The following is a 27,744-nucleotide window of genomic DNA, read 5'->3' as shown; positions in this document are numbered from 1 at the left end:
CGCACACAAGTCACGCTCCGTCATTGTTTACCCCCCCTTCCTCTGAGTTGATCTATAATTGACTTTTTGAATTGTAGATGTGTTTAATATAAAAGAAAAATCTCTAGTGTCAATATCGCAATGGGTGAGCGTTACAAAACAATAATCAGACTAGTGGCATTATCATAGTGAATGCATTATCCATGCTTCATCTCATACAGCCCTGACCTAAGTTATTCCTCCACGTTAATACAGTTGAAGTCACAGAGCTTTTGTCACATTGCTATTTAAGATTTGTCATGAATATATTTCTGGAGTGTGTGTGTGTGTGTGTGTGTTGTCTGAATGAGAAGTGGGAGGAAGGTGGGAATAGGAGAAGGAAAAATTTTTTTTTTTGGCGTTTATATGAAAATATGAGCGTCATTATCAGTCCTTCTGGAAACAGACCAGGTTTGGAATGAAAAATAAGAAACATATTGTGAGCAAAGGGGAGAATGGAGAGAGAGAGAGAGAGAGAGAGAAGGAGAGAGAGAGAGAGAGAGAGAGAGAGAGAGAGGATGACTGAGCAGCGTTCGTAGAGAATAGGTTGCTCTGAGAAGTTGCATTTTTTTTGCGTTTATATGAAAATATGAGCGTCATTATCAGTCCTTCTGGAAACAGACCAGGTTTGGAATAAAAAAAACATATTGTGAGCAAAGGGGAGCGTGAGAGAGAGAGAGAGAGAGAGAGAGAGAGAGAGAGAGAGAGAAAGAGAGGATGAACTGAGCAGCGTTAGTCGAGAACGGGTTGCTCTGAGAAGTTGCTTTGCCAACCAAGCAGAGGGAGCAGAGTCTTGGCCTCTAGGGTTAGAGAGAGAGAGCGAGAGAGAGAGAGAGAGAATATGAGAGAGAGAGAGAGAATGAGAAAGAGAGAGAGAGATTTTTTTTTTTTGCGTTTATATGAAAATAGGAGCGTCATTATCAGTCCTTCTGGAAACAGACCAGGTTTGGAATAAAAAAAAACATATTGTGAGCAAAGAGAAGAATGAGAGAGAGGGAGGGGAGAGAGAGAATGAGAGAGAGAGAGAGAGAGAGAGAGAGGATGAACTGAGCTGCATTAGTATAGAGAACAGGTTGCTCCTGAGAAGTTGCGTTGCCACCCAAGCGGAGGAGCAGAGTCTTTGGCCTCTAGGGTTATTACTACTATCAGTCCTCCCAATCTGATTAGGCCTGCTTGGGTGGCCCGCACGCACACACACACACACACACGCACACACACACACACACACATTTGGAAAGTAGCCAAAACCTTTGGGTGGCGCATCACTTTGCTCCGTGGGTCCGGATGGTAAAGTGAACCTGCGCGTATGAGACAAGCATGCAAAATGTGACATGAAGATGGCGGGGGCATGTGGCTATTCAAGGTCCGGAATACACACACATACACACACACACACACACACACACACACACACACACACAAAGTGCCGGGGCGATACTGTACCTTGCGTGGCTTCGGGGTAGGAGATGGTGGTGGTGGTGATGGTGGTGGTGGTGGTGGTGGCGGTGGTGGGTATAGGGGTAGTGGTGGGAGCATCTGGATGAGAAGACACGTACACGACAGACACACACACACACACACACACACACACACACACACACACACACACACACAGGGGGAAAAAACAAATGAGTATAAAAGCCAATGAAGATAAAGGAAAACGCGACAGAATGGAGCAGCCGATGCCTTATGTTGTGTGTCTCCAGGTGTATTGGGTGGGGGGGGGGGGGGGGGGGGGGACTTTTTTTCGTGACAAATAAGCCCGGGATGACAGCGTGCGCTAATACCGTACGCGTAAGGAGAACCCCCCCTCCCCCGGTCTGTCGCATGTTGCAAAAAAAAAAAAAAAAAAAAAAAACACATTAAAAAAACATAACGACACGGCAAAATGACAGCGGAGGAGGAGGAGAGGAGGAGGAGCACGTAAAAAAACAAAACTTAAAAGAACAAACACCGTGAGAGGTTTGCGTGAAAGGGAAGGCGGTGGGGGGAGGGGGGAGGAGGGGGGGGCAGTACACACAGGGCTTCCACTAGAGCAGTGATTCTCAATCTTTTTCATATCAAGGACCCCTAATTTAGTCCGCATTAGCTGCCACGAACCCCCCAATTTGATTAGACTTTTTCTTTCGGACCCAAATCTGATAATTTTTTATTGCTAGATATGATTTTGTCCAGAATTTCCATGACTATCTGTATTGTAGGTAGAGAGATAACTATGATCAAAACAGTCATTCTTCTACATTCACTAACGTCTTGTAAATGAAATAATGCTGAAGTTTAACAATTCATCAGTTTGCTGGGGGACCCCCCTGGAACCCCCTCAAGGACCCCCCCCCCTGTGGTCCCCGGACCCCACGTTGAGAACCACTGCACTAGAGCCCATTTTCCCCTCCTACAGCCTTTTTCCTTTTTTTTTTTTACTTCATTAGCCAGGTTGGACTCCCCCCCCCCCCCCCTCCCTGACAGTGACCACGGTGGGGGAAATATCAAAAGTGACTTTTTTTTTTTCCCTGTCAAAGTGGCCGGGGTTGATATGAAGCCGCGGGTTAGAAAGGGCCTCCCGCGCCGCTCTGATTGCCCGGGAATGGACTGGGAAAAAAAAAAAAAAAAAAAAAAAAATTGGAGGGGTTATTAAAAGGTGCGGAAAAAAATGAGTCATTTGGGGCGGGCTGATTAGGAGGCAGGGGGGTTTTTAAATGGAACAAGGTGGTATAACAGGGTGAGGAAAAGGTGGCGGAGGTGTGCGCGGACAGAGATGAGAAAAGGGTAAGGAGGTGTTTGGCGGTTAAATAAGAGTGGGCGGTGTCAGCTGGGCCCCCATCATGCAACTTTAGTGTCTGCTCGGGTCTGGCCATGCTGTGCCGTGAGAAGGAAGGTTTCAAACGTATGGGAAGCTGTCAAACTTTTGTAACTTGACTTGCAAAAAAGTGCAAAAATGTCTAAGTCGAATCCGTGAATCTGAAAAGCAAAATGCGCAATTTATTTATTTAGGGGTTTATTTTAGGGCTGGGCGATATCAATATCATGATAATCAGAAGGATTTTTCTCGATATCGATATATATCACGATACGGTTCACGTGTGCAAAATCACGTTAAATCATCAAATGAATGTTCATCTCATTGAACCGAATGGTGATGTTAGGTGTGGTGTCGAACAAACTGAAATTTTCAAATAATATTCCTACCATACCTCATTTATGAGAGTTTTTAAGTAAATTTTGCTCGTCATCATCAATTCAGACAGCAGAAATGTGTGTCACGATATTAATTATCTTCATATCATCACGATATGATTCCACTGAAAGACGATAAACGATAATATTGAATTATCGCCCAGCCCCAGTTTATTAGATAGGGACAGATACAATATACATAAGACAAACTATCCGATGCAAGTATCATAGTGTTTATAGCGGATGCTAATTTGCAACACCTGTACCTAGGCGGGCTTTTGTGAGAATAAGAGATTAAAAAAGTAAGGTAAAGAGAAGATAAACTGAGAACAGCAAGATACAATAGAGCAGTGGTTCTCAACGTGGGGTCCGGGGACCACCAGGGGTCCTTGAGGGGGTTCCAGGGGGTCCTCAGCAAATTGATGAATTGTTAAACTTCAGCATTATTTCATTTACAAGAAGTGAACACAATTAGAGAATATAGAAGAATGACTGTTTTGATCATAGTTTCACTGTTATCTCTCTACCTACAATACAGATAGTCATGGAATTCTGGACAAAATCATATCTAACAATAAAAATATTCTCAGATTTGGGTTCGAGAGACAAAAATCTCATCAAATGGGGGGTCTGTGGCCCTAATGTGAACTAAATTAGGGGTCCTTGATATGAAAAAGGTTGAGAAATACTGCAATAGAGCACAAGGTAAAAAAAAAAAAAAAAGGAAAGAAAGGAGGAAGGATGAAAAAAAAGTAAACCGAGTACAACAAGGTACCATAAAACACACATTTAGTAGCATAACTGCAGAAAACTAGACATGAGTACAAGTTTGTTGCTGAATTAGCCAGGATTTGGTAACTTGTTAATGAGTAACAAAAGGAAATATTGATTATAGCTCATGAGAGTGCTTTACAACTTAATGGATTATGTTTATGGATTGTGTTACAAGTTTGCAAGTCATGTTATAACCTCATGCATCTTATAATACAAGCACTAACGTATTTTGGCAGTTTTTTAATCCCATAAACTTGGCCCCATGGGTGCTCTGCTTGCTTGCTTGCTGTTCCACTAGGACGACCCTTTGATGGCTGCTGGAGGCACTAACTATTAATCATATAAAGTCAACATATATAAAGACTGTCCAGCGGCAGTCCACTCATAACCACTGACCAGATAAACCAAAGCCAAACATGGATCTGGCCGGTTGTGTTTTCCACCGACCAAGATGGGAAGTAACAGTGTCTGTAAAAGTAGATTTCTCCCATCCTTGTCCTGATGGGGTTCCAATCACGATGACCGGGGGGGGACCCAAGCTATTGCAGACAGGAATACAATGTAATGGTGCTTTGGTACAACGGGAGAAACACACTCAAGTGGAATTGCCAGTAGTGACAATGAAAAGTTTGAGAAATCCAATTCTGCACCTAAAAAAAACAAAACAAAAAACAAAGTAAAGCCTTTTCCATCAGGGCACCAAAGCTTTGAAGGACTTACTCGGGGAGATTAGGCTGTCCACATCAGTATGCTGCTTTAAGTCACTTAACAAAACTCCCTTCCATTTGTGTAATAACTATAGAGAGATGATTTTACCCCAAATGTTATCTTGTTTTTATTATTCTTGCTTTTAAATTCTGCTTTTTTTTTCTTTTTGCTTTCTGCTTTCCGTTGTAATGATAATGATATCTTCCGGCATGTATTATTTATTTCGAAGCACTTTATAGTATTGTTTTTGAAAAGTGGTTGGCTCTATGCATATGGATCATTGAACAAGCAGCAGAGCATGGGTAGATCTATAATTGTCTTAAAACTCTTAAACTTAACTCCTAAAATTCAAGTGTTTTTTTTTCCCCCGGGGCTTCTTGACTTACTGCCCCCTCGCTTTGCTGCCTTAACTGTAACAAGACACATTTATAGCAGATGCACTCCTGAATGTACAACAGTGAGTCTGAATGTTTCATGCAATGGTATTCTGACTGTGAAATTTGTAGTTATCAATGTAAATTGAAAATGCTTCAACTCAATAAAAGATTTGAATTAAAAGGCTAATAAGAGTTATTCAGCTCTCTGCGATGTCTTCCCTAAGGGTACAGAGGTTGTTTATCGTATAATAATTGTCTTCCCCGAGGGCAGAAATTGTTAATAGTTTATGCACGAATCCGTTCACAGTTGTTGGTTAAGAAAATAAGCTTTTTTAAGCACCTTATAAGAAGCATATCAAGTAATTAAAATAGGAGGCGGAGAGGTCCGTGTAGCCCCTCAGAATTCTGCCTGAAGCAAATTTGCAAATGCAAATCAGGGGCTTCAGGTGCTCTGGATCAGAATTCAAACGCTGCTGATGTGCGATACGTTTTTTTTTTTGTTTTTTTTTCATAATCTATCAACAATTCCGTTCTTTTAAAGACAACCTTGACAATACAAAAAGGCCTGCGCGGACCGATGTGCAGACAAAGACGGCGAGACGCGATCCATCGGGAAGTCAGCTGGCAGACACAGCTTGCGCTGATGAGTTTCACACATGCTCGGGAGCCGGCAAACTCCAGCCCGGCAGTGGTGCCGCCTAATTGGTTTTATCCCGTCATGAACTGTGAGGGTCCAGCAGATGTTTGGGATCATCAGTGTCAATAGCTCATTAAAAACTTAGCAGTGATAAAAAAAAAAAAGATTAAAGGAAACGGACTGGTGAGACTGGCTGAATGTTTACTACGTCTCCCTGTTTTTTTTGTGGCTCGCTGGTAGAATGTATCAAAGCGCATTGGAGCTTATTGACTTTCAAATGTGACAGGCTGAATGTGCTTTTCCTCCCGCTGAGCCACCGGGCCTTGTTTACCGCCAGGGCTTATGAATCAGTGGGTTTTTTTTTTTTGTTTTTTGGGGGGGGGGGGGGGGGGGGGGTCTGAGCAAATGGAGCAGGGCCACGGGAAGCTCCGAGACTTTGCGAGAACGCGAGCCGCTTCCTGCTGGAAATCGGCGAGTTAAGGAACTCGACGTGAACTCTGGACGAGGGGGATGACCTACATCCCCGCAGTGGATGTAATGGTACCGCAGAATATGAAAACAGGCTTCACCAAACTGGCTCCAGTGCAAAGTATCAGTCGATAAGTGAGGAAAAACTATGCACTCTATATTGAGAATTCTAAATCAACGGTTCTCAACGTGGGGTCCGGGGACCACCAGGGGTCCTTGAGGGGGTTCCAGAGGGTCCCCAGCAAATTGATAAAGTGTTAAACTTCACCATTATTTCATTTACAAGAAGTTAACACAATTAGATAATGTAGAAGAATGACTGTTTTGATCATAGATTCTCTGTTATCTCTCTACCTACAATACAGATAGTCATGGAATTCTGGACAAAATCATATCTGGCAATACAAATATTCGAGATACAAAAATCCGACAGACAAAATCTCATCAAATGGGGGTCCGTGGCTCTAATGTGGACTAAACTAGGGGTCCTTGATATGAAAAAGGTTGAGAATCAGTGTTCTAAATAATACTTTGCACAGATAAACTAGCAATATGCTTGACTTTGAGCGGACGTGCTGTCGCTGTTTGAGATGTTTATTCAATTCAAACACAATAAATGGAATGACAGACAATAGCTTTTTTTTTTACTTAACTAGATCAGTGGTTCTCAACGTGGGGTCCGGGGACCACCAGGGGTACTTCAGGGGGTTCCAGGGGGTCCCCAGCAAATTGTTGAAGTGTTAAATTTCACCATTACTTAATTTTCAAGAAGTCACAATTCAAGAATGTAGAAGAATTACTATTTTGATCATAGTTTCACTGTTATCTCTCTACCTACAATAAAGATAGTCATGGAATTCTGGACAAAATTATATCTGACAATAAAAATATTCTCAGATTTGGGTCTGAGAGACAAAATCTTATCAAATGGGGGGTCCGTGGCTCTAATGTGGACTAAATTAGGGGTCCTTGATATGAAAAAGGTTGAGAATCACTGAACTAGATGTATGGCTGTGCTGTGGATGCACTCATGAAATTATTCAAATGTCTCATCTACTTTACTTTTACAGGCTGGGCTTCCTACACTAGGGGTGTCTGCAGGATTTCCTTCCAACCAAACACTGCAGCAGGTGATTTCACTCATTAGTTCGTCCTCTCTGGTTGAAGATGTGCTAACCAGTGAAATCACCTGGTGTAGTCCTTGGTTGGAACAAAAAACCTGCATATTCTCGGCCCTGCATGCCACATGATTTGACAACCCCTGCCAATGCCAAAAATGGATAAGCCTTTTTTGAAGTTGAGAGAGTCATGAAGGAACGCACAAGGTCAGTGTTTGACCATAAAAACACGAACACAGCGCCTTTACAAAGCTCTTTGAATTTGAGCTGTGGGTTGTAAGAGGAAGAGCAGTGGGCTGCTTTAAAAAAAAAAAAATAATTTCACATTTTCGAAACAAAGCCACCAACATCAGCATAACCAGAATGTCATTTTTCTACTTCATTCATGTTGAAGAATTTGGGTCTGTTTGATCAAAGCTTGTCAACTACAAATTTTAGAGAAAATGTCAGGGAAAAAAAAAAAAAAATGCGCTTGGGAAACAGTCGGTTTTAACATCGGTGAATATGACTTTGGGTCAAAGAGTTAGGACAATCATCTGATGTTTTCGAAACTCATTGATTTTTTATGTAAATATACATCTGTCTTTCCAGCCTAAATCAAGAAGTGGGGCCGCAACAGCGAAGCGAGTCCCATCCCCGCTAACTGAGACACCGTAGATTCATCCTGTTTGTCCAAATTAAATTCCGGGGGTAATTTCCAGGGGGAAATCTTCGCTGCACACAGGAAGTGATGAATTGAAACTAAGAGGGAATTACAAAAGTGTCTCCAAAACAGCAGCGAGCGAGCACTCCGTCCAGAGAAAGCTGAACTCACCACCGATAGCCAGTGGTGGAAGAAGTACTCAGATCTACCACAGTATAAAAATACTCTGTTACAAGTAAAAGTCCTGCATTCAAAATGTTACTTAAGTAAAAGTACAAAAATATTAGCATCAAAATGTACTTAAAGCAACAAAAGTAAAAGTACTCATTATGCAGAATGGCCCATTTCAGAATAATACAGTATATATTATATTATTGAATTATAATTATTGATGCATTAATGTGTAAGCATGACTTTAATGTTGCAGCTGGAAAAGGTGGGGCTGATTTCCACTACTTTATATACTGCTGGGTAGCTTACAGTAATCTATAATAATACATCACAATTTATTAGTTGATTATATTTTGTATTAATAATCTGAATCTGCAAAGTAACTAGTAACTTAAGTTATCAAATAAAGGTAGTGGAGTAAAAAGTACAATATTTCCCTCTGAAATGTAGTGGAGTAGAAGTATAAAGTAGCATAAAATGGTAATACTCAAGTAAAGTACAAGTACCTCAAAATTGTACTTAAGTACAGTATTCGAGTAAATGTACTTAGTTACTTTCCACTTCTGCCGATAGCTGAACCTCTTCACCACCACCAGACAAAAAAAACAAACAAAAAAACAGAAACACTCTTTATTCTCCTAGCAAAAACATTTTAATTTCACAAACATTAACAATGGCATTAATGATTTGATTTTATTGCCATTTGGTTATTCACATAACCAAATGGCCAAATTTGGTTATTCACATAACCAAATGGCTGGGCTAGTTCGTGTAGCAAGCTAGCAATTTAAGTGAGGTGCTACGGCTTATGTTCTGCCCTACATTTCAGAATGAGGTACTTGTGAGGCTTCTATTTTTATCAAAGAACGTTTAAACATTTGATTTTACAACATTTGTTAAAAATCTGATGATATACATATGGCTAAAATACGTTGTTAAATGGTACATGACCCTGAGTTAGCGTTAGCCACTCGCGTTGACAGTAAAATAACCAAGATACGGAAAATTAGAAGTCTGCATATTAGCAAGAAGGAAACAAAAACTATTGGAATTGGAGGGAGGAGAAAGAATAGCCTGTGAGCCTAAATATTCCACCCAGTATAAATCTAATAACTGTTAGACTCTGTTGTTAAACTCACCGCAGAACAGGAGTGAGGTTTTTGTGAAGTAAATATGATGCCATGTTCAGCTCTCAGTGTTTTTGTGCCAGTAAGAATCACAGTTTCCAGTTTAATAGATCTGGCTTTAGAGGTCTAAACAGGTTTATGGAATATGCTAAGATCTAGCCTAAATAGTTAATACATTTTAAAATTGATATTTGTTTGTTTAAAATGTGTAATGGAGGACACATGAATGCATAAGAACACATTGAGAAATACATTAGACGAGGGTGGTCTACTCTAAAACACTCTGAACTGTAACTTGAGAAGAGTCATCTCAGTTAACCTCAACAAACTGTTAGCAAGCTAACTAGCCAGCAAGCTAATTTAGGCTATGTTATATTAGCTATTGTGCAAACTAGATGTGATAATAAGAAGACCGTGATAGCTGGCCCGATATTATGATTAGCTAACTAACAAGCTGACGTCATCTGAACACAAAATTGTTGTTGCCATGACTTCCAACATGAGCATGACCCTAATCCCCCTCTAGACTTGCTTTTACCCTCTTTTCTTATCATTTTATCTTGTGTGCCTTCTTGTTTTTACTTCTTTTAAATCATGAATTATGAGTATGATTGCTTTCATTTGATTGTTAATGTGAACACTGAGAGATTGGAGGTGACTGACTCTATTCAACAGCTACTGAACAACCACAGGGACACTAATCAGCAGCTAGTGTAAGAGTTAATTTAAGACGCTGGGTTCCCCTACTGGTGCAGCCACAGCATCAAATTAATAATTTACAGATCACTGATAGTACGACTTAATAAACTGCAAACCTGCATGTGGACAACTCTGGTTAGGGAAGCTTGCCTAGGGTGGAAGCAATAAAGAACATTGCTCTTGTTACTGTAATTAAGTAGCTTTTGAATACTGGTACTTTTTGAAATCAGTATTTTTAGCCTATTTTTACTTGATTATGTTTTGACTTCAAGAGTAACTCCACGCTAACACAGTTTTTTTGAGTTGTAAACTGGTATTTAGTACTGGCTTTAGGAAATACAACGGCAGTCATATTGTCAACATGTGAGCACTAATGTGCCGCTGCCGTATTGACAATTGTCCTAAGATAAGTCATTTGGTAAAAACAAATGTTACCTCCCCACATGCCCACGAACACTCCACCCCGTTCCTCTTCTTCACCAACCCCCCGGACCAACCCCAAACCCCCTTGCTCCTCACACTCAGTGTCTGCAGACTGGGTGCAGAAATACTCTTTAATAATAATACTCTATAATACAAATTTTGCAGGCTCTCCAACCGAGCATCGCATCAGAAAACTGCCCAATTTATGAGCGATGAGTGAGGGAAAGAAGATAAGGAGAAGTCAGCGAATGTCATCAGATCCAAATCACCCCCCCCCCCCAGCCCTCACCCATGAAAAGAGGGATGGTCTGTACAGTATTGCTGTATTAAACAGAACCTAGTTTGAACTCTAACCTCTTGTCTATTTTGCATTGCATGGAATAGATCATATCTAAAAATAATGTTTTTTTAAGTAAATGAGTAACTTCACACAGTTATGGCTAAAAACTTGAAAATCATCTAATGGCGGAAATCCCAAATCCGGATAACTACCAAAATGTAATAAGGTGATCTTTGGGGCAAGGGCTATCTGTCCACCAGATTTAATCTAAATCTATCCTTAACTTTTTGAAATTTCTTACTAAAATACAGACAGACAGAGGTGAAAACATAACCTCCTTCCAACTTTGTTGGCAGAGATAATGAGCGACTTTTTAAACTTTTTCTTATAGCATTTTTACACTTTTACTTATAGCAATTTCAAGACACCATTTCAGCAACGCAACAGCAATTTGCTGCTCGAGTGCGATATTTTGCTGCTCTTTGCACCCCTGGAAGCTTGCTGGATGCCATTTCCTGAGCCAACAAGCAGCTCGTGGAGAAAAGGGGGAGGAAGTGTAAAGCAGGCAGGAAGAAGAATGAGAGCAACAGGGTCACTAAACAAGCCCAGCGCTGTGCAATAAAAAGCCGGCGCCGGTGAAGGAGCGGGGAGAAGGAAGGAAGAGGCCTCCTTTATTGGGTAAGCGGCAGGCTGTGAAAAAAAAAAAAAAAAAAAAAACCTAAACTCCTCAGCGCTAGATCTCACTTGACTGCGAGAGGAAAAACCCCCGATGGTTTTTTTTCTCCCCCTTTTCTTCCCCCTGTGAAGCGGGAGCGGCAGCGAGAGTTAGAGTAGTATAGACTAGCATTCTTTTTTTCCGCCGTTAACATTGTTAGTGTCAGCCAGCCTCCCGGTGCTCTCCATCACTTAGGGTCACAATACTCGGGAATCAGATGTATTAAGAGGAGATGCTGGCCGCGGCTACATTCGTTCTGGCTGTCAGGTGAAATGGGGGGGGGGGGGGGTTGGGGGTTGGGCGAGGGTGCCACGCAGACTTTATCATAAGGATACATGGCCCTAATGTACTGTCTGGGCTCCCCCGGTGTTGACATTGTGGCTGTGGTTTCCGATGGGAACGTGATAAAATAAATCTTAAAAAAAACCAAGGCGTGTGGGAAAACATAAGGCAAAAAAAAACAAACTTTTACTTTTCTCGTGAAAGCTTTTAGTGCCTGTTCGGTACATTAAATCTAAAACATGATACATTTTTAATGGTTAGCGGGAAGGCATTTCGTAATGGCTCAGACCTCTTTGCCATTATGATGCATGTTATTCAGTGCGTGCGTGTGCGTGTGTGTGTGTGTGTGTGTGTGTGTGTGTGCGAGAGAGACTGTGTTTTCGATAATTCGGAGGAGAATAAGCACCGCTGTGGGTGTGATACATGCAGATGCCCCTGCTGCTCGTCTTTCTAACTTGGGAGTCTGCGTGTGTGTGTGTGTGTGTGTGTGTGTACGCGCTCTCCTAACAGCTTCCGTTCAGGTGAATGGCTGACTGTGTGTGTGTGTGTGTGTGTGTGGGCTCGGAGGAGGGGGGGGTACAGACTGGAACATCATGCGAGAATCAGCTTCTGATGGCTCGGCCCCAACATCCCGCATTCCCATTAGCAACGGCGCAGGTTTCGGCATGATTTGCTGGCGAATTACAGTAGACATTAGTAGTGTGGGGGGGCCACGGACACATCAAAGTCATCAAAAAGACTAGCTCTAAAAGGGACGGAGGCCTTCTGTGTTTTTAATGGCGGGTGGTATTTTGGTGCAGGGCTTTTAGTTGCCCACGTGTTGCATTATCCGTGTTTATCTTTGTGTCGCTCTCACCGTGGGGTGGATGAGTGGGTGGATAAGAGAGAGGTTGGGGGGGGGGGGGGGGGCGACTTGCAGCCCTCCCCCCGTGGGGTTTTGTTGTTGAGGCCGGGGAGAGAGAGAGAGAGAGAGAGAGAGAGAGATGTACAAAAAGCCTGGTACAATTACCGGCGCATTTACACCTCGGGGGTAGTTGAGGTTTTTTTTTTTTGGATCGCGCGGCCGGAAAGCAAGCAAGGTGGGCTAGGAGGGGGGTAAAGATGGCTACTGTTCGTATCGTATGGATGGTTGTAAGTGTGTGTTGCGTGTGCCACGGTTGATCCGCACTTGTGCAACCCCCCTCCCTCTTCGTTTGATTCCATTACCCCTTCTTCCCCATTAACCCGCATTACTACATGTCTAACCCTTAACCCCAACCTAAACCTAATCCTAATTCAAACCTTAACCCGAAACCCAAATCCAGGGGCGGTTTTAGTGATTCGGGGGCCCTGGGCAAAGGCAAACATGGGGCCCCCTGAATCCCAACATTCACCCCTTTTCTGTATAATTTATTCTCTCCTCTTATACGCTTTACAGTATTATCTCTTTAATCGTTTTTTTAATTTGTCTTATCCTGTATTTCTTATCTAATGTCTTAGATACCTTCTATTTTCCACCACTTGCTAAGTTCTTTGCATCTCGCAGAAAACGGTGCAGTGGCAAAGCAAAATAAGGTTAAAGTCAAGAGGCAATAAGAAGTTAAATGGAATAGCCCATTACCACTATAACCTGATATAAGATTAAAATATTTTTATTGTAACAAAAAGAGGGGTTCTATTTAGTGTGTCTGTTTCTTTTAAACTGATGAGAAATATGTTTAAGTTGTATTCTAGTATATTGTGGGGCTCTCTGGCTGCTGGGGCCTAAGGTAGTCGCCTACCTTTGCCTAATAGCAAGACCGCCCCTGCCCAAATCCTAATCCTAAACTAGCTCCTTGAAGAAGTGAGGACCGGCAAAAAAAAGTCCTCATTCTGAAGGTCTACAACTCAAACCGGTTCTCACAAGGATAGACGCACAGGGACACACACATACACACAGACACTGAAAGTGCTATGTCAGTATAGACTCCGAACAGCTGCGACAAAGCAGGTGGCAATAGGCTGTTTCCTGGTCTTTGATGGAGCCTCTGTTATTTTACTGCACTCATCATTAGCACAGCATCTCACTCTGCTGTAAATAACATCCATTCAGCTGGCATCCGTCAGGCATTGGGCACCCCCCCCCCCACACATAAAAATGAGGCCTTTTCACTCTGCTAATTCCCTCAGACAATAGCGGCCAAATAATTTCTCTGCGGGCTCAGGAGCTACCAAAAGTGATAGTGAAGTAATTTTGGCCAGGGAAAATGAGCACATTAGAGCGTAATACCCTGCTTAGGGAGAAAATGTTATTGGTATCAACAGTATAAAAGCGTGCTGAGATAATGCCGTGGGGATGAAAGGGATTACAGTGAGAGAGCAGGACGGCTCGATCAACACAAAGCCATGAAAAGACAGAGAAAGAGATGTGGCAGCATATAGATGGAAACAGGTTAAAGCAATACACCAAATTTATGGGAAATTGGCCTGTTGGTCAACTTAGCCGTTAAGTGATAAGAACATAGACACCAAAATCACCCATGTGTCTCTGGTAGATTGATGCTAACACTTCAGTACGCACCGTTTGAGTGATAGCATGCTAACATTTTAGCATATTTTAGTGAAGTAGGCCACTAGCATGAACTATCAGGAACTGGTTTCTATAGGAAGTGAGGGTGGTGGGTGATGCGTAGACAGTGTGCAGCTAAAAATCACTGCTCAACTAAAGTAGTTCCAAAAATAAACCCGGCTACATTGGCTGTAATGAGTTGATATTTCATTTTTTTAAATATCTGAATCCATAGGACATAAAAATAAAACTCGTAACAACCTTTTTATTAGTAAAAGGTCAGTTGTCTTACTTTGGATAATGCTAGTGGCATCATTCAACATAGTGTATGCTAAAGTGTTAGCATGGAGAACCAGAGCCAACAATCTACCGGAGACACATGGATGATTTTGGTGTCTATGTTCATGGGACAATCTCCCCAAAACTTGGTGTGTTTGTTTAAAGCTGCAATAAGCGATTTTTCTGACCACTAGAGGGAGACACAAACCGCAAAACATTTGTAAATAACACACAGCAAAGCCACTGCACTACGGAGGCCCACGGAGGACAAATGAAAGTATAAATGTTAATAGCTAAGCTGAACGTACCTGTGGAGAAGTGTCACCGGTTAGCAGTCTCGCTTTGCCAGAACTTTCTCCCGCTGAAGGTCACATGTCCCACAATGACAAGTGAAGAGGTAGGTAGCAAGTTTACTAGTTCGCTCGCTTCATTGTTTCCGCCATTACCAGAATGTTTTTCAGGAATGGGAGGGGGAGAGTGCCACTTTTAAACAGCGAGGGAGGAGACAAGCTAGTTTTAAAGTAGTGGAGGAGCTCCGGAGCAGAATTTGACAGCGAGCTTTAGAAAAAATGTGAGAACAGCAATGTGTGTGGATATTGGTTTATATCATAATGTCTCAATGAAATCTCCACATAGCACACAGTAGTTTCAGGGTTGGTTATAAGGTCTAATATCGCTTATTGCAGGTTTAAGAGAGACAGGGTGTTAAATACACTGACTGTCTAGCCCTTTCTATGAAATCAACCATGTGAATTCAGGTGAAAGCTATGATCCTTCAATGATTGATATTAACTCCACTTCAATCATGAATGGGAGATGTAGATGAGTGGGGTGGAGACGGGTTAAAGAAGTGTTTTTAAACCTTAGGGCAACTGAGAAATGGATTGTGTAAAAGGAAGTGCAACTCAATATTAGGAAGGCGGCCCTAATCTTCTTTTTTTTTCTACGCTTGGAGTAGAGTGCCCGATATAGAAAAGCATGAACGAGGGCAAAGTAACAGTGGAGGCTGGTGGTAAAAGCAGAATGGGAAAGAAAGAAAAGCTGATATAGAGGTACAGACAGAAAGAAAGAGAGAGAGAGGTGCTGGCGTACCATAGACGTAGAGGATGTAGTCGTCGTAGGACTCGCCCACCGAGTTGGAGGCCACACAGCGGTAGGTCCCGTTGTAGGACTTGTTGAGGTTTTCGATGTACAGGTCGCCGCCAGTGATGACGGCGTGGGACGGCACGTCGTCGTCCACCTTCACCCAGTTCACCCGCTGTGGCCTGAAAGGACAGCGGCACTGGTCAGATCCCGGGGACAACAAAGTCTCTCAAACAGTGGCAGTGGACGAGAAAGTGATAGATACTGTGATCTGTGGTTAGACTAGCCTTTTATTAAAATTTGCAGTTTGTTTGAATACATATCTCTTGTCAAATTGATCAATGGTACACTGGTTGTCTATGGGAAGCCCTTACCTTCAACTGATAATCTTGCAAATTATTACCATTACTGTAAAACCTCCAATAAAGACCATCTCTCAAATAGTGGCCAATAACAACAGCCAGGAAGCATCGTGTGTATGTATAAATAAAGGCAGTCCTCAATAATTGCAAGGAAAAAGTAGTAGTAGTAGTACATCAGTTGGCTATTCAAGTAATATTTTTAGGCTATACCCCTAAAAAGCCAATTGCATAATTTTGAACAGCACAATTCTTTACAGTTTATGAGTAAACCGTACTGTAGACCTGCCAAAAGCCTAATAATAATAATAATTGAAAAATAGTCTGATGCTTTGTTTTGTTGAGGAAAAGTTTTATTATTCTTCTGTATTTCAATGGAGACTTTTAGTGTGCCATGGTCTAAATGCCAGTTTACAGTTCTTCCACTTAAAATGTGTGTACATTTCCGCGCAAAATAATCCGAACTAAAAACTTGCCGAATTCGTCAAACTTTCGGAAGCATCTGTTTTCAGCCATGTTCTCGTGCGTATGTCGATGAATCCCAATAACTTGTAAATGGGTAAACGCGTTCATGGGACCTTAATTATCATTAATTAACATAATGGTACCACCTCGTGAATGCCATATCAGGCAAAGGACCCGCAAACATAATCTTCCGGGCCAAAATGGCATGGAAGAAAGCGAGGAGCAATGGGATTATGGCCTCCACGAAAAAGCGGACATATGGAAAGAGCTCATGGAGCAGGGAGCAGCACATTGGTGCCATCATCGGGGATGCGTCGGTCTCTTGCGTTGTCCCAGATGGGGACGGTGACATCACGCCCAGCGCTGAAACTATTCACCGGCTGACGGGCTCAGGGGAATAGACCTTGTCAGACTGTGGGTTGACCGGTAGGCAAACGTCTCTCCTCCCGCTTCTCACTTCCCTCTGAGTCTACATCATTTGAGATCTTTTAAATCGTCTCTTAAGTAAAAGAACATCAATCAGGCATTAACTGAAATAGCATCTACAACAAATGTTAATTTCTTTAAAATATTGCCTTATTAATCTTTTGAGATAAGGTAGACACATGTTCGAAGCGGCCGATTTACTGTCCAGTTTCATCAATAGAAGTGCAAGACTTGATGTAAAAGACAAACTACGAGTTTCCATGTGCTCTACACATGCTCTAAATCAGTGTTTCTCAACGTGGGGTCCGGGGACCACCAGGGGTCCTTGAGGCCGTTCCAGGGGGTCCCCAGCAAACTGATGAATTGTTAAACTTCAAAATTATTTAATTTACAAGTGAACACAGTTAGAGAATGTAGAAGAATAACTGTTTTGATCATAGTTTCACTGTTATCTCTCTACCTACAATACAGATAGTCATGGAATTCTGGACAAAATCATATCTAACAATAAAAATAGTCTCAGATTTGGGTCCGAGAGACAAAATCTCATCAAATGGGGGTCCGTGGCCCTAATGTGTAGTAAATTAGGGGTTGATATGAAAAAGGTTGAGAATCACTGCTCTAAGTCAGGTGTCAATCAGACGTAAGAACAAATCGGAGCTACTAAAAGTTTGATGAATACTCAAACGAGCGTAAATGTGTGACGCACAATTCGTTCTGCTCACTTTTCATACATGAGACCCATCTAATATTAGTACAGAATATTGGCTGTCAGCAGCTTTAATCCAAAAGCCTGCATCGGTCGAGCGCCATGGTGACACGACTAACAATGACTAAGCTGACAGCTTGCCACAGTCTATTACAAATTGAGGCTGAAAACACTTAACATAAAATCAAAGAAAGAAAAAATGAATAAACTGTGTCTTAGTCATGATTATAATTTTTGGTCTACAGTATATAACCTTCATCAGAACACTCAACAAACTTTGGGTCAAAACCCCTGGGGTAAAATGTTATCAAATGGGGGTCTGTGGCCCTAATTCGTGACTCTTCGGGGGTCTGTGACATGAAAACCTTTGAAATCCCCTGGACTACATTACTGTTCTCAAATTCATGAATTTGGTTCTCCAAATTGTTGTTTACATTACATTACAGTATTTGGCCTACCTCTAAAGAAGCAATATACAATGCTTATTTTCCTAGCTTTTTAGCCACAAGCAAAAGGTGTCTCACTGCAAAAGCTAAAAAAAAAAGAGACAGGGCATAAAAACAACATGTATTAAACTGGCTTTCTGGGTTTCCTTTGGGATGATGCTGTAGAGCTAATAGCAATAATAACTGCCTAGCAGCGATTTCTCCAAATTGCAGGAGTTTATACTGAGGTGTGTTGCTGTGTAGGTGGGTGCCTACCCATCCACTGTCTTTGTTCCCTTTTCTACCTTGACGGAGGTTTATAGCGGGGTGACAGATTCCATTTTTATGACAATGAGCTTGGAGAGCCAAAGAGCCGCCGAGGGTGAGGGGAGAAGAAAAAGACAAAACACCTCTATTTTGCCGCCGCAACTTTCAATGGCCACCGCCAGCCACTGTTATTTCCCCTGAGCGTGCGCCGATGGTCTCTCTTGTTGCATTTTGTGTCGCTGTTTTAACTTGTTTCCCCTCCATTTGAAAAGATTTGGCGGGGAGGGAGCGAGTAAAATGGGAGCGGCGGGAAAAAAAGATGAGAAGAAAAAGCCAAGAACAAAAAAAAAAAAAATGAAACGAAATAGCAGTTTGAGCTCGATAGCAAAAAAAACAAACAAACAAACCGCATCTACGTTTTAATGGCTGCGGTGGGCAGCTTGAGAGAATTCCATGTCTATTCCAAGTCTTCTGCAGATGAAATAAAATGTTAAATATATATATATAAATATACACACACACACATACACAGAGAGAGAGAGAGAGAGAGGAAAAGCCTTTTTCCTGAGATGGAGTGAGAGAAATGACCTAGAAAAAAGTGGTTTATTTAGGCGGATGGGATGTGGTGAGAAGGGTAGAGTGAAGCCGGAGAAGGAAGACAGACAGATAGACGAGGGAGGAAAGACGAGGCTGCAAGGAGAGAGGAAGGGCAGGCGTCTAGAATACAAATGGCTGCCTGCAGCCGGGGCCCCCTGTGCTATCTGCTGGTAATGACTGCACAACTCTCAGCAGCTCTAATGAAAATGACTTCCAATTCCCTGCTCACTGTATTGATTGTGTTTTCATCTTTATAAAATGAATACGGGGAGTGAGCTTGTCTCTATGCCAAGTATGAAAACGGCAGGGGGGTTGGGAGGAGAGAGGCTGTCTGAAGTACTGAAGTAGTGTTTGGCTGTGTGTGTGTGTGTGTGTGTGTGTTATTGTACTTCTATCCTTGTGAGAATCCGTTTGAGTTTTAGACCTTTGGAGTGAGAACATCTTTTGCGAACTGAGGACATTCTGGCCGATCCTCTCTTCTACAAGGGGCCAGTTTAGGATCGGGATCTGGGTTTAGAGTTAACATTAGAATTAGGATTTGGTTCAGGTTCAGGTTTAGGTTCACACTCAGGTTCAGGTAAGGGTTCAGGTCAGGGTCACGGTGAAGTTCAGAGATTTATTCCACACTTTTAGTGCTGAAAAATGCACTGGCCCAAGTTGCTCTACATATTACTATCTAGGTACTGCAAAGGCCAAACAATAAAAGAGGAATCTAACAAGAGTGCCAAAATAAGAAACACTCTCCTATAACCAGCCTATGAGCTGTAAGTAATATGAAGATGTTATGGCTGTTCATGTCGTGTCAGATTTACCATAACAGCAACCTGTTGACTGTAAAAAGCCTTTCACGTCGACCTCCTAGTGGTAATAAGGCAACAGTAAACGTCAGCAGTAAATGTCGTCCCCATGAATGATGACGCCCCCGTCTGGGCCAATCAGTAACAAATATGTCACCTTGTTTTGAGCTTTAGTAGTTGTAGTTCCACCTTGTAATTTTGAATGCAGAAATGCAGTGGTGAGATGCATAATTTCCCCGAATTTTGTCAAAATCGGATCAGTGATGTCTAAGATATTGTGTGTGACACGTAGAAGAGCGAGAACGTGCGAGAACGATGTGAGAACGCAGTGGTGAGATGCATCATTTCCCCAAATTTTGTCAAAATCGGATCAGCGGTGTCTAAGATATTGCGCGTGACACATAGAAGAGCGAGAACGAGCGAGAATGAAGTGGTGAGATGTATCATTTCCCCAAATTTTGTCAAAATCGGATCAGTGGTGTCTAAGATATTGCGTGTGACACATAGAAGAGCGAGAACGAGCGAGAATGAAGTGGTGAGATGCATCATTTCCCCAAATTTTGGCAAAATCGGATCAGCGGTGTCTAAGATATTGCGTGTGACACATAGAAAAGCGAGAACGAGCGAGAATGAAGTGGTGAGATGTATCATTTCCCCAAATTTTGTCAAAATCGGATCAGTGGTGTCGAAGATATTGCGCGTGACACATAGAAGAGCGAGAACGAGCGAGAATGAAGTGGTGAGATGCATCATTTCCCCAAATTTTGGCAAAATCGGATCAGTGGTGTCTAAGATATTGCGTGTGATACATAGAAGAGCAAGAACGTGCGAGAACGATGCAAGAACGTGCGAGAACGATGTGAGAACGCAGTGGTGAGATGCATCATTCCCCCAAGTTTCGGCAAAATCCAACAAGTAAATAAACAAACATTGTAGTGCCCCCCGTAGGCCAATCAGTGCAATTTAAAAAAAAAAAAGCCAGAATGTAGCAATGAGACACATCATTCCTTTAAGTTTCGTGAAAATCCGGTCATCCAATCAGATATTATGCATGAAGGATGGACGGACAGACTAGTCCCTCCCCCAACTTCATTGTGGGGGACAACTACAAGTAGGATAAGTGGGATTTTTTGTGGGCTCCGATATGATGATGATCAGTTATATTCACAGTAAAACAATACAATTAAGAAACGTGAGTCTGCTGCAGTTCGTTTATGGTCGATATTAAATTCAGAAATGGATGTGGGCGTTTTGAGTTAAACCTGTGAACGCTTCCTATTTGTAGCAATGAGATCCTGTCATCCCGTCCTTTCGCTTCTTCCAACATGATGTGAATGTGGCATCAGAATGGGGGTTCCTGTCCTCCCATGTTCCAAAGATGGTTAAAAGGTTGAAGTATGGCAAAGGTTTAGGTTAAGGTCAAGGATGTATAAGAGTTAAAGGGTAAGGCCGGTGTTTTTTAATGCATTGCTTACCGTCAACAAATTCTAGGAAAATAACAATATCAGCAATGATTTTGTTTTGCAAGTCTCGTCCATGTAGCCGGTGCCCAATGAAGCCATGTCCCAGCAGCCATAGAATTCCATTGTATTAAAAAAACAATTAAAAACAGGTCAAAGAGCCATGCCGTTGCTCTGGGCAGCATATTTCATCATCGGCCGACTTTTTCCTCAAACAACTTAATAAGCCGGCTGTAAACACTTTGCGATCTCAGGAAAGTAGTTCCGTAACACTGAAAATAGTCCCCGGCGTAATGAAGAATTTGTTCCCATTTGAATTTGATTTGGTAGTAACTACAACAGCCTGACTTTTCATGGTAACAGTTAGCGATTTTTAAAATTGAAACTATGTCTTTGTGAGCTGTATTTCAAGGTTTTTATCTTACAATCGGAGCCAATGACTTCCGGGTTGACGGCTAAAAACGGTACGTGGGAAGTCAGAAAGTAACGGGAGTAGAGCAAACGCATTGTTGATTTTGTTATTTTCATAGGATTAGTTGACGGTAAGCAATGCATTAAAAAGCAACAGCCGTATCCTTTAAGATAGGATTATGGGAATCTAGTCAGTGGAAGGTCCTCACAAGTATAGCAAGGCAAATGTGTGTGCTGAGGCAAATGGTTATCACCCCGTGTAGCACAATTCAGTATGAATGGACAAATTATCGCACATGACTGTGTTTTTGTTCCGACTTGACACGTATTGATACTCTCCGCTAGACCTTTAATTAGCGCTTCTCAGAGATGTACGCTCCGCACCGGATCGCATTGCTGATGAGATAATGATCACGTACAGAGTGTCGCCGTGACGACATCATATTTCCGAGTCACCGCTTTGCTCCCGGAGCTTCGGGCGGACTGTACTCCCCGCGATGCATTGACATCCCATAAGCTGCAAGCTGCGCGGCTGCCTTAGAATGCAAATGACTGTGTGACAAAAGAGAGGCCATATATCTAGAAGGCGTATAGTTTCTCAATGCAAAGCTACAGGCCTCGTCACTTCTGTACATATGTATACAGGCCCCCTTTAGGCCCTGTATACAGCACATGCTGTAATCTTTCACATGTTGTCTTTTCTCGTAGTCATATTCCTCTCATTGTTATGTATTACATAGTGATATTATCATTTTTACAGTCTCCACCTTTTCGTAAAGCACACATCTCACATTGTGTTTCTGTCTCAGTGTGCTTTTTGGCTTTTTCGTTGCTTTTCATTCATACATTTTCTATTCAATATGAGTGTTAGAATTGTCAGTTGAGTATGTTTATATAATCCTTATTTACTCTATTCTTTTTTTGTAATTAGTATTTTATTGAATTTCTGTAAATGTCACTGTATGTATGTATGTATGTCACTGCCACATTCTGGTCAACAAATCAAATGACTCCTATACATCTATAACATAATAATACTAATAATACTAATACTAAATAATAATAGTGATAATAATAATAATAATAATAATGATAATAATCATCATCATCATCATCATCATCATCATCATCATCATGAATACAAAAAATAAAAATAAAAAAATAAATGAAAAAAAAACAATAATAAAAAACCACACACAGATCAAATTTATATTCCTACATTAATATGCACCATAATCTCATCTAATTTACAAGCAACAGATTAATTCTCAGACATATAAAGAATGTGTAGTTGTGCTATGTATTATTTACTCTATTCTTATTTATAATCTACTCTCCTTTGATGTGTCCTATTACTACTGCTGCAGCATCCCAATTTCACCATAGCAATCACTAAAGTGTGATCAAATTGAATCTAATATAGTCTAATCTAACAGTGAAGGTACTCTCCTATGGAGTAAAATGTATGAAAAATAGATTTATGCTCTTTTAACATTACATATTCACTCGCACGCATTAGTAATGCTGTCAAGGTATGTGCGTGCATACATGAGTATGGAGGTGTGAGCAAGTGATTCTTGCTTTCCCTCCCTATGGCATATATTAATTGGAGTGTGTGTGTGTGTGTGTGTGTGTGTGTGTGTGTGTGTGTGTCGTACTGGGGTTTGCCTTTGGCCTCGCACGTCAGTTCCAGGTTCTCTCCTTCCCTGGTCAGACCCTGAGGAAACTCCACCACGATCTTTACCTCCGGTTTGTCTGTAAGGACGAGAGAGGGAGAGAGAGAGAGAGAGAGAGAGAGAGTCAATATGATTGGCAAGTCATTATCTGGTCTCCATTCTAATGCAGTCTGCATGGATTCCTGTTTGGTGATACTTCCGAGTGTAAACATACTTCCATAAATATGAAGGTAGAGATTTTACATTTTGAGATTTAGCTTTGGACCTTTTCCTGAAATTCAACTGCAGCAACCAAATTGTAAATCAGTAGTAGAAACTTTGAGTGTGGCAGGTGAGGTTTCTGGGCCAAGGTGAGAAAAATATTTTAAGTACAGCAATCTTTTCTTTTTTTTTTTTTTTTTTTACAAATTACAAATTATTTTCTCCTTTGACTTTCAGCTTTCATCCGTCCTTGAATTTTTCTCACACACAGAAAACACAGTACATTGGTTCCAATAACCACGAGAAAAATCCTGACAGGGCTGACTGACAAGAACAGTAAATGCAACAACAACAACAACAACAACAACCTGAGCTTGACCTGGGATGCCCCCATAGTGTTGGGACTGCCAGAACAGATCAGAATTTTTATAAAAAATATTTGAAAATAGTCATTGCCTTATAATTCATTCATGTTGCTGGGAGGTATATGCCTTGGAAAACAATTTTACTTTGATTTGATGTTATATGATACGATTTTTTTTTTACTTGTTCCTCCTCTGGGTGGAGTCGATTTAACATTAGCCAAATCCGCCACTGAATTTGTGATTCATTCAATTTCCCTCAGATTTGCCTAACTGGTTTTCATTCCCTTCTTTTTTTGTCCACCACTGCCTCAACTGTGTCTGCTCTTCTATTACCATCAAATCACTTCTCGGCAGCTTTGGGTATATCCTGGGCATGGTATTGATGGAATTTTAAATCAAGCTAACTTGCCAAAACGTGTTTTACTTGAAGCCAAAGCTTTCCGTAATGATGGATGCGGTGCAAGCGGGACCACAACTAGCCCTGAGTAAGTCCAAAGAAGTTACCTGATAAAGTTGCTACATATAACAGAAGACACCAGAGCTCAGGAGGTTGGGAAGAAAATATCAGAATCCTGTTTTGACAAATCAGTAGGAGGCTTTGACAGTCACTGCTGTGCTATCCTTTGATAACAACAGTAAAGGGAAGGGGAACGATAGAAACTCCATGGTACCCAAGTCTTTTTTTTTTCATATTGGTGTGAGAGATGATCCTTTATTCCGGACAAAAATCTAATGTTTTATTCAATGTGTATATCAGTAAGGGATTGGATTCACTCCTGCCAGGTACTGGAATGTCAAAGTAAGACAAAACAAAGACGAAAAAAAGCCCTGACTCTGACTTAAATCCTGTACAGATGTGTGTTAAAATGCCACCAGCTAACAGGGGATTGGGATAATAATTTATTGCATAAAAGAGTCATAAAAAAAATAGCTTCTCAAGTGTGAATATATATCTTAAAGATGCAGTAGGCAACTTTGCATGTTGGCAGCGATAGGTAATTGTTTGAATTTGAAGGACTTTGATACCATGAAAAACTGTGGGGGCCATGGTGTGCCAGCATGTCAAATATCAGATATTTAAATAAATATACTTACATTTGTGAGGAAAAAATATGAAATGTGCACAAATATATATATATATATATATATATATACACACTACTGTGCAAAAGTCTTAGGCACCCTAGATTTTTTATATACATTTCTTAGGAGTCTTAGATGTTTATTTGTTTTCTGCATTAGTGTGTCAGTAGACTGCTGTTTATTGTAATTTTTTTATATTCATAAACTTTTCATTTCATGAGTTTTGAAAGCATCTTCGCTTTATGGATTTCTTTGACATACGCCTAAGACTTTTGCACAGTACTGTATATATCTATGTGTGTGTTTTTATGTATAATAATGCTAACAATAATAATAATAATAATAGTTACTAATATAGTGAATAATAGTTAATAATTACTTTGCTCACAAATCACAGCTGTAATTAATTTAGTGTTTTATTTTATTAATGTATTTTTAATGTTTTTAACTGTTTATATGTATTATTTTATTCAATCTTGGCACTATTTGTTTATATATTTCCCTTTTTTTTCCGATTCTCCTATTTATTATTTTTTCTATGCAACATGTTAATGAGGCCCGTCAATCAAAAGGCGATCCGGATTATGTGGGCGTGCCTGCTGTTGCACCGTGCATCCTTAACCGTGTAAAAACAATTAACATTACAATTAACATGAAAGGGATGGAAAATGTAAAAAAAAAAAAAAAGTGAGACAGTGGTGACCTGTCATGGCTGTCCCATCCCTCTCCTATTTTCTCCTCACTTTTCTGGAGGTGCAGTTTGTCAACAGTTCACCAGCTTTGCCGGGGCCTGGCCGCCGACCTTTTCCCTCTGTCAGAAACAACCTTTGGCTCATCCGTTAACATGGCTGGCTGCCGCTCGACAGATCACACCACCTCCACACCTCCTCCGCTCACTGTGACGGACAGCCCGGTTAGCCGATCCAGACTCTCTAGTCCCTATCCATCCTCATGTTTCTTTCTAGCGACATCCGACTACATTTTGGTTTAAAACGAGCTCCCGTTCATGAAATCCTAGCTCGGGTTTGCGGAGTCTTCACCGATATAAACCCGGGACAGCTCGACGACTTTGGATCTTAAGCCAGAAACACACATGGCAGGTGGATCAAGTTAGGAAATTGGTCAGTCAGTCTTTCTCTGCTGCAGTGTTGTCAGAAGTCAAAAGTCAAATCCGCAATAACAAAGTGCTGTCAGTAAACTGCACACACCAAACTGGTCAGATGTCTGCCAGCCCCGCCGGTCTGTGATCACGTTATACCAAAGGATACCCAAAGGATGAGAGAAGACTTTTGGATTTTGCTCTCAATTCATCTCTTTCTATGGGGGAGAAAATTTCCCCAACACCAGAATTTAGGGTAAATAGAGCAAATCTACGGTGTCTCAATTAGGGGGGATGGGACTCTCTTCTCATGCATATTGTAATTGTAAAAGACTTTTCTTCTACTTATATACATATATGATCAAATATGTTTAATGAAGACATTGTTAAAGTTTCATTTTGTTTGAGTGGTAAGTTCCTGCGTTTTCAAAACTCCACCCATACTGAAACCCAGTGGTGGAAAGTAACTAAGTACATTTACTCAAGTACTGTACCTAAGTACAATTTTGAGGTACTTGTACTTTACTTGAGTATTTCCATTTGATGCTACTTTGTACTTATACTCCACTACATTTTAGAGGGAAATATTGTACTTTTTACTCCATTACATTTATTTCACAGCTATAGTTACTAGTTACTTTTCAGATCAATATTTTATATTTAAAACATTTAATCATCTTTATAAAATAACTATAAAATAGCATTGTTATAGATTAGACTACCTAAAAGTATAGCTAAATTGTTAAGATTAGCTTCACATTGACAACTTTAAAATGCTGCTTACATGTACATGTATGTCAATAAATCAGTATTAATATTCCAATAATTTATTTATTTTTAAAATATAACTCTCTAAATGGGGACAGTTTGCATAATGAGTACGTTTACTTTGATACTCTAAGTACATTTTGCTGCCAATACTTATGTACTTTTACTGAAGTAAGATTTTGAATGCAGGACTTTTACTTGTAATGGAGTATCTTTACATTGTTGTACTGCTACTTTTACTTAAGTAAAAGATCTCAGTACTTCTTCCACCACTGCTGAAATCCTTCCTATCAGGCCAGTTTGCAGCATTTGAACTCATTTAAATGAGAGGAGCTGGTGTTAGCCAATCAGGGTCCAGTATTGTGAGGACTTCGAATTCATTCAATTTAATTCAATTGTTTTACTAAACTAAACTACATTTATTTGCCAAACATCATGAACCAAATGATTCTCATTCCGAGCCATAGTAGATATGAAAACAAAATCATGAAAACTTAATGATATGGGACCTTTAATTAAGTCTGGGATCACACTTGCATGGATACGCTTACTTTCAACATACTTGTGTGTTCCTTTTTAACTCCAGCGTTGCCTTTATTGTGGGAGTTTCCCTACATAAGATGATGTGGATAAATGCCTCTAGAGTTTGAATAGTCTCTCACAGCAGATTGATTGCTGAGCGACTATGGTGTAATTACAGTTTACCTATTGTGATGCAAATCATACTTGTTTTTTTGCCAGTATTATATCCTGAGCACGCAAATAGGTACTTGTTGTTTTTTTTTTTTTTTATATCAGCCGGTAGACATGCAGATTAGGGTGCGTTGGGATTTCAAAGCCGCCAGCAAAGTTGCCACCACTGCCGTCCGACCTTCCCGGCAACCACTAACATGCGTCCGGGCCGTCCATCTGTCTAAATCACAACCTGTCAGTGGGCCGGCTCCCAGTCTCGCTGACGGACACGGGATGGGGCGAGATGCCAAGCCTGCTGCTCAGTGGGCATGCACGGATTTAGACAGCCGCCCCCCCCACCCCAATCGGTTTTGTTTCCGCTCCGGGGCACCGTGTGGCGTCCCGCGACTTCTTTCCCCTCCTTGACCTTGTCGTCTTGAAACCGTAAAAACACGAAGGAC

The 27,744-nt window shown here is 41.1% G+C and overlaps 1 protein-coding gene across 1 annotated transcript in view; it reads right to left on the bottom strand.

Annotated features, from left to right (window-relative positions):
• Positions 1 to 1,461: 1,461 nt before the first annotated feature.
• Positions 1,462 to 27,744, bottom strand: part of LOC139665973 (cell adhesion molecule 1-like) — a gene marked incomplete at both ends in the record, with an annotated part of 60,007 nt that continues 33,724 nt past the window's right edge. Inside the window, 3 exons of the mRNA XM_071545040.1 lie at positions 1,462 to 1,554; positions 15,513 to 15,685; positions 23,078 to 23,174. Of these exons, the coding sequence (XP_071401141.1) occupies positions 1,462 to 1,554; positions 15,513 to 15,685; positions 23,078 to 23,174 (363 nt within the window). The remainder of the gene's footprint in view (positions 1,555 to 15,512; positions 15,686 to 23,077; positions 23,175 to 27,744) is intronic.

The sequence above is a fragment of the Centroberyx affinis genome, unplaced genomic scaffold (genome assembly GCF_046629955.1).
Source record: "Centroberyx affinis isolate AG114_WGS23_722 - 3 ecotype Tasmania unplaced genomic scaffold, CSIRO-AGI_Caff_v1 ptg004753l_1, whole genome shotgun sequence".
Lineage (NCBI taxonomy): Eukaryota > Metazoa > Chordata > Actinopteri > Beryciformes > Berycidae > Centroberyx > Centroberyx affinis.
Note: the sequence above shows the minus strand (reverse complement) of the source record. Positions and strands in the feature narration are given on the sequence as shown.